General features: G+C 52.2%; 1 protein-coding gene across 1 annotated transcript; it reads left to right on the top strand.

The window, feature by feature from the left end:
* The first annotated feature begins 3,764 nt into the window (after nucleotides 1-3,764).
* On the top strand, nucleotides 3,765-6,881 carry LOC116416730. The gene is made up of 3 exons (XM_031925992.1): nucleotides 3,765-3,840; nucleotides 3,931-4,578; nucleotides 6,052-6,881. Exons 1-3 carry the CDS (start codon nucleotides 3,765-3,767, stop codon nucleotides 6,879-6,881), a joined length of 1,554 nt encoding a protein of 517 aa, XP_031781852.1.
* Nucleotides 6,882-7,942: the final 1,061 nt, after the last annotated feature.

Below are 7,942 nucleotides of genomic sequence, written 5' to 3' on the forward strand. Positions count from 1 at the left end.
CGCAGCGGCAGTGACTGGCGGATTAGACACCAGATCCCAGCAAAGCGCTGCAACAACGAGCAATCGACATCTCAACCGAGTGTACGGTAAAGACAAGCGTTGCAGCGCACAATACGCCCAGAGTCACGAGGTATCAGCGCAAAATTCGGTAGCTCAGAATGACCTGCTAAGTCAGTCGATAGCTGAGAATACCGCAACGATGAGGGCGCTGATTTGCAAAATGGAGGCCATGATGTCACAATGGCCGACTAACATAGTGTTCAGTATAAGGGTGGAGCGACCAGCAAGCGAGAGTAATCCACAGAACTCACACAGAGCCGGTCATGTGAATTTCCAGGATACGTATATCAATAACATGAATCACAGCAGCTTCCGCGAAGACGCGGGCGCGGTGGCTGGTGGACCTTCCAACTCTTGGATCCCGGCGAATCCTCTCTATTCGCAACCCCCAGTAGTTGCTTGGGGGGGGGGGGGGGCGAGGAATTCGAATGCGACGAACGCGCATACGCAAGCGCTGAGTGAAAGTAGCAACCACGATGGGTCGCGAAGACAGAACAACAGACCCATCGGTCCTGCGGTGAACAAATGGGGGATTATTATTATTATTATTATTATTATTATTATTATTATTATTATGAAGGGGGACCACCAAGATCCCTGGCACTTAGGCTGTAAACCCATTATACCACCCTTCGTCATGGCATCCCCTACGCAGGTAAGCCTGCCCTTCTCCAGAAGGTCAATATGGCTCCCGCGTCGAGTGCCCTAATCTCTTCATACGTGGGGAAAAGCTCCTCCAAGCACTGATTTCTGAGCTGCGCATTTTGGGCAAACAGTCAGTATATGGGTAGGCGTTTCTTCCGCCCCTCGCACCACCTGCATATAACCGTAGCCTCCTTCCCCATCTTCAGACCGTGGTACCTTAAGCGGATGTGCCCGGTCACTATCTGTGTCAGGAGTCGGGAGTTATTTCTGCTGCCTCCTGCGATGCACTTGGTCCAGCCGACATTGGTGTCCTGTCCCATTACCGCTTTGATGTGATAATTCTATCGCTTGCGCCAAATTCAATGTTCCTCTGAGCGCAGGTCAGTATAGCGTATATCTCGGTCTGGAAGACCGTAGCATACCGCTCCAGGGAAAAGAAGGTTCCCCTTCCATCCCTTTGGCAGTAGTACCCTGAACCAGTGCCAGTCTCTGCCCTAGAGTCATCTGTGTACCAGACGTCCCCAGTTCCTGGTAGACTGTCCCTGCGGGCCTTCCATTATTCTCTTGTCGGTATCACGACTCGGTATCTTCTTCCAAAGAAGTAGCGCGGAATCATCATATCAGTTTTGATGGAAAATTCAGGCAAGAGACCCACCCCACCCGGGAGCCGGCTGTGCCTCGTGTCCATTGTCCGTACGCATTGAGTCTGTGCACTGCCTTAGCAGCCATCCCAATGATAGTAAGATGGAGTGGTTCCACCTTCACAAGGATTCCAACTGCCTTGGTAGGCGTGGTCCTATAGGCCCCTGTCGCCCCCCTTAGCACCTGTCCCCTGAGTTTCTCTAGCGCTGCCCTAGTACCCGCCAGCTCCGCCCTTGCCCACCAGACCAACGCGGCGTAGGCCAGACGAGGTACCAGGACGGCCCTGTATAGCCACAGTATAATCCGGGGACTTCGTCCTCAAGTACTGCCAAATGCCCTGTGACATGTTCAGAGAGCCACCAGGAATTTATCGCACTGGGCCGTGAGATGCTTCTCCAAGGTTAACTTTTTATCCAGAACAATGCCGAGGTACTTAGCTGAGTCCTTTACCTGTAGGGCGACTCCAAAGAGTTTGGGCGCTCTGTAGGCATCTAACTTGTACTTGCGGGAGAAGATCATAATTTCGAATTTATCCGGGTTAACCGAAAGTCCCGTCGAGAAGCACCATCTCTCCACTTTCCTTATTGCAAGCTGCATGGCGTCCATGGCTGCGCCAATTTCACTTTCTTTTATCAGTATCAGGAAATCGTCCGTCGTAGGTCTATAATCCTTGACGGTGGTGTGAGTTGACTTCCCTGTCTTAGGAATAAACACAACCTTGGCCGTTTTTCATATTTCAGGTACATGAGCCAAAGCTACACTTGCTCTGAAGAGCTTTACTAAGGTAGATTCCGTCGATGCCCGGCGCCTTGAAGGGTTGAAAGTTCCTTAGGACCCACTTGACCTATTCCGGTGTGACGACCTTCGCCGCCAGATCCCATGCCGCCCTCTGCTGCCTATTCCTACCCGAGCTCTCATGCCTCATCTCATGGGAGAGCCGAAACCCCGGGAAGTTGGCTTCCAGAAGTAGTTTTAAACACTCCTCTTTCGAGGTTGTGTATTTTCCTGTAGGCAGACTGATTGCTTGAAGCCATACCTCAGGATTTTTCGCGAGTATCCGGAGGAGTCTGGACGCGTCAGAATATTTCTCGATATCCTCGCAGTAGTTCCTCCATCCCTTGATTCCACCGCGTTGATGCGGTTTTTATATAGCCTCTGGGCTTCTCTGGAAAGAGATGTTTACTATCTCACCTAGCTCAAATGCTCAGTGATCAAGCTCATCCGTTGTTCCAAAGCTTGGTTTGAAGGATTGAAGCTCGTTCCTAAGGTTTTCCCTAAAGAACGCCCAGTCTGTTTTCCTGGGATTCCTAAAGGCCCTTGTTTCCAAGCATCTTTCCTTCCATTCGAATTGGATGTATCTGTGGTCGGACAGTGAAGGTTCGTTAGATACCCGCCAGCTGCCCAACCACCCCTCCATTCCAACTGTACACAGAGTTAGGTCAATCACCTCACTTCTAACCGAATTGTAGAAGGTAGATTCTCTGCCCCTGTTCATAATACACAGACTCGTCGTTACCAGATACTGCAGCAGTGCGTCACCCCTGCCGTTAGTATCCGAACTGCCCCAAACTATGTGATGAGCATTAGCGTCGCATCCCAGTATAAGAGGAATGCTTTGCTGTCTGCAGTGTTCAACAAGATCTTGTACCTCACTTAGTGGGGGCTCTTCCTGAGAGTAGTATGGGAAGTAGCCAGAAGCCACCACAACCTCCCTCTCAGAGCCCCCTCCTACTGATTTTTATTGCCGTGAGGTCCCTGCTGCACCGAGCCGGCAGCAGCAGAGCATCAAAACCTTTAACAAGTATGCACGCCGTGGGAACACTGCACGTGGGGTCTCTATAGATCCGACCAGCACCCCCCAGACCCCTGATCCTCCCGGCAACTAGCCAAGGTATACTTCCGGAAAGTTAATGCGCTGTCAAAGGCTGACGCATATCCTTTACCTAATATGGATGATATTCTTCGTAAACTGCAGAAAGGGAAAGTACATATCGACGTTGGACCTTAGCAGCGCGTACCATCAAATACCGTTGAAACCGGAGGCGAGACCTCTGACGGCCTTTACAGTTCCTGGGCTAGGTTTATTCCAATTCACGCGTATGCCGTTTGGTTTAGCCTACACTGGAGCGACCTTCCAGCGAATGATCGACTGAGTGATCAGCCCAGAACTCCAGCCATACGCGTACTCGAATCTCGATGATATCATCATCGCAACAGAGACGTTTGAAGAACATCTCGAGTACTTAGAGAAAGTACTCCAGCGAGTGAACGCGGCTGGATTGATGATCAACCGGGACAAAAGTGTCTTTTGCCGAGAAGAGGTGAAGTACCTCGGCGTCCTGGTTAATCACGATGGTTTTCGGCCAGATCCTGAAACAGCCTGAAAAAACCTGAAACAGCTGAGACATTTCCTAGGAATGACGTCGTGGTATCGCAAATTCTTGCAAGAACTCGCGACCGTCGCTGAACCGCTCCATCGCCTGACGAAGAAAGGCAGAAAATACGAGTGGGGGACGGAATAGCAAGACGCTTTCCAACAAGTAAAAGCGCTGATAGCGTCTGCACCGATTCTTCATCGCCCAGATTTCGAATCACAGTTCGTGTTGCAGACGGACGCCAGTGACACCGGGCTCGGCACGGTACTTTTCCAAGTAATCACCAGAGAAGAGCGGGTTTTAGAATTCGCGAGTCGTACGATGTCGAAAGCCGAGAGAAATTACAGTGTCACGGAGAGAGAATGTCTCGCTGTCATCTGGGCTATACGGAAATTCAAACCTGATATTGAGGGATATCAATGTAAGGTCGTCACGGACCACAGTAGTTTGCGGTGGCTATGCAACTTGAATAATCCCACCGGACGCCTAGCAAGATGGGCACTAGAAATGCAGGGCCACGTCTACACTGTGGAGCATAGAAAAGGCCTGCTAAATGCCGTACCAGACGCATTGTCGCGTATATACGAAGAAGACGCAGTACCAGTCGAGACAGTCGGATGGGTAAGCGAAACCCAGGACGAATGGGACTGCGAAAAGGTCCGTGAGATACAGCTGCATCCGAAGAAAGATCCTCTGTATAAGATGTACGGCGGGCAGCTGTACTACTTTTGCCCGGATGAGAAATTGCGAGCGTCTATGAATGACGATACGGCATGGAAAATCGTCGTGCCAAAAGAAAAGCGAGCAGAGATCTTGCGAGAGTGTCACGACGAGCCACCAGCTGGTCACCAGGGGCGTGAGAAAACTTTTGCGCGCGTCGCAATGTACTATTACTGGCCCGGTATGTATACCGACGTCGCTGAGTATGTTCGACGATGCTTCGTTTGCCAGCAATGCAAAGTCGAGCAGCGCTCGCCAAGCGGCCTGATGGGAAAACGATTGATTACTCGGCCATGGCAGATCATAGCAGGAGATGTAATGGGGCCGAAACCAAAGACCGCTCGAGGAAACAAATATATTCTCATATGTGACGCTGTGCCTCCCAACACAGGTGCGCAACACCTAGAGCCTCGCATGCACTAGAATTTTTCTAAACGTTTGGGAGAACGCTAGGGAGAGGGGAAAATGATCACACACAATGGTTAAGTTTTATTGCACATGTATTTCGCCCAGCCCTTCCCTACAACACGGTGGCTGTAGTGCCACAGTTTAGCCACGCAGGGCTTACGCTGGGACGCTCAAACACGAGCCACGCTCGTGCAGCAGACGGCGGGCCACAGGCCCAGGTCCAGTCCGCTGACGGCTGACTCTCTCTCTCTCTCTTTCGCGCGCGCGGGCTATGCCTCCCGCTTGTGGCAAGCCCGACCTGCTGCAGCCGCGCAGCTATAGGGTTTTCTCTCGCGCTGTCTCTATCTCACGCACACGCGTCTCCTCGCACTGCTCTCTCTCTCTCTCTCTCTCTCTCTCTCTCTCTCTCTCTCTCTCTCTCTCTCTCTCTCTCTCTCTCTCTCTCTAATACTTTCTTACTCGCTCTCTTCCTGGTGGACGTCCGTCGGTGCTCCCGCCGGCGCCTCCCTGACTCTCGTGGACCTGGTGACGGCTAGCTTCCTCGGCTCTCCCACGCCAAGGCTGCTGGTTGCTCCGGTCCTCCGGACGATGATGGCGGACTGGCTAGCTTCCTTCCTCTCGTGCGGCTGGTTGCTGGCTCGTCCGGGCGTCGGCACTTGCTCGTGCCAACGCGCTGCACCTGTGACTCTCTCACACTCTCGCACACTCGCACAACCTCGGGAGACTCTCTCAATTCTCCTCTTAACAGAGGAGGCTACGTATCTCTCTCGCACGTCGACGTACCCCGTCGACAGTCGTGAGAGAACTCCCCGATTTTCCGCTCGTTCTCGCGCTCACTCTCCACTCGCGCTCGTCGGGCCCGCGCATCTTCCTCGCGCCTGATTGGCTGGCAGTCCGCGCGGATAGCGAGTCGCACATCGGCGCCCGCTGATTGGCTCGCGACATGCGGAGGACCAATCAGCGCGCGCGCCGACGAGGCTCACTCTCGCGCCAACGATGCTCACTCTCGCGCTAACGTGGACGGTTAGCTGGCCCGTTCCTCGAACTCGAGGTCAGGCTGGCACCGACAACAACAATCCAACTCGCTTGTTTCTTCCGCGCACTCAGAGCTTGGCCGCATCGAACGAGATTCCTCGTATCGACGCGGCTGCGACGTTTGCAACGTCGCACATATTCGAAGACTTGTTCACCCGCTGGATAGAGTGCATTCCGATTAAGCGGGCGAGCACGAAGACAATCCTACAGCATCTCCGAGAGCGAGTCTTCTTGCGGTGCGGTGCGCCAGAGGTCCTGTCGGACAATGGCACAGAATTAAAAAATAAGGCCATTGAACAATACCTCAGAGAACAAGGCGTGCGACATGAATTGACGCCACCTTATCACCCCCAGGCGAACCCAGTGGAGAGGGTGAATCGCACCATAAACAACATGGTGCGCGCGCTCATTGAGAAGAACCATAACACATGGGACGAGCGATTGAGCGACGTCGCCTTCGGGTATAATACCGTGCCCCATTCCTCGATAGGTGTGAGTCCGGCGATCCTGATGTACGGGACTCAACCGATGAAGCCTTCTGCAGCGATGCGCGAGCAGAACGCCGCCGCAGAAGAAGAATTGCAGCGACGTGCGATCGATGCATGGCATAATCGCATGTGGGATTTATCCCAGCTGCGCGAGCAAGCGTCGCAGAGGACGCAGGACGCGCACGATCGCCAGAAGCGCTACTATGACACCAAGCGTAAACCGGCGTCATACGAAGTCGGAGACTTAGTGATGAGACGAAATCACGTGTTGTCTTCTGGAGCGGAGCAACGCTCCGTGAAGTTAGCTCCACCATATATTGGGCCGTATAAAATAGTAGAAATACGCGGCACCAATACTTATCGACTTGTCGATGAGGTGGGCGAGCAAGTAGATCTTGCACCAGCTGAAGCCTTTCTATCCGTCAGCGACGGACGAAGAGTCGCAGAAGAGCGAAGAAGATGGCGACGCTCAACCTTCGAGGGATGCGTGCGCAGACGCGGGTGGTAGCGAAGTACCAGCGCAAAGCGAGCGGGACTCTTTCTGCGAACAAAGCGATATTGCGTCCGAAGCAAGCGAAGTTGCCGACCGTCCCAAGCGAGCGGAAAAGACGCGCGTGATTGTGCTAACCCTGCGACCAAGAAGAGAGGCCGTCCGGGAAAAAAGGTAGATAGATAGATAGACTAGCCTTTATTTTGCACAAGTCAAAAATACATATGTATCACATATTGTCATTAATTTATCACAGATTCGTATTTCACACATGAGTTCTGCAATCGTTGAAGTCGTGTGCTTTGTTGACCTGATACGTCAAGGTAGACAAGAGAGCAGTAATCCAAGTGCGGGGTGGCAAGAGCGCCCGCCAGCTGCTTACGCAGTTCCTCAGTGATGCAGGATCTAAAGGATCTAAGTCTATAAAGGACTCTATTAACCTTTCGGCTAATCGCATCCACCTGCGGTTTCCATGTCATCTTCGAATCCATTACAACACCTAGGTTGGTTACAGTGTTGGCAAAGGGTACGAAGACGCCATCCTCGATCTCGATGCCAGGCAGCTTTAGACTTTGCACCTTGTTAATATTACTGTCCGACCCAAAAATAATAGCTTTAGTCTTCCCGACATTGAGGCGAAGCGCGTTCTCGAACGCCCATACCGCCACTGCACGCGCCACAGCCGACAGACGGTCCACACCCCCGCTCAAGTCGTCCCTCGCCACCTGCGTATAGGTTTGAAGGTCATCAGCATATAGCAAATGCTCGACACTATCCGATAATTCCCTCTTAGGGCCCTTAAAAGAAGCCAAAGTGTCTCTGAGATCGTTGATGTAATGACTAAAGAGAAGAGGACCCAGAACCGAGTCCTGTGGAACGCCAAGATTGGTAGTGAGCCAATCAGAATTGCCAACTGTTTTCGTAACCACTTGATGGTTACGCCCTGTAATGTATGACTTGATCCACAGAACTACAGACCTAGATAAACCCACTCCTATTAGCTTTCGAAGAAGTTTAGAGAGTGAGATCGTGTCGAACGCCTTACTGAAATCAAACATCAGGAGGATAGTAAACAGTTG

This window comes from Nasonia vitripennis (genome assembly GCF_009193385.2).
Source record: "Nasonia vitripennis strain AsymCx chromosome 3 unlocalized genomic scaffold, Nvit_psr_1.1 chr3_random0007, whole genome shotgun sequence".
In the NCBI taxonomy this organism is placed as follows: domain Eukaryota; kingdom Metazoa; phylum Arthropoda; class Insecta; order Hymenoptera; family Pteromalidae; genus Nasonia; species Nasonia vitripennis.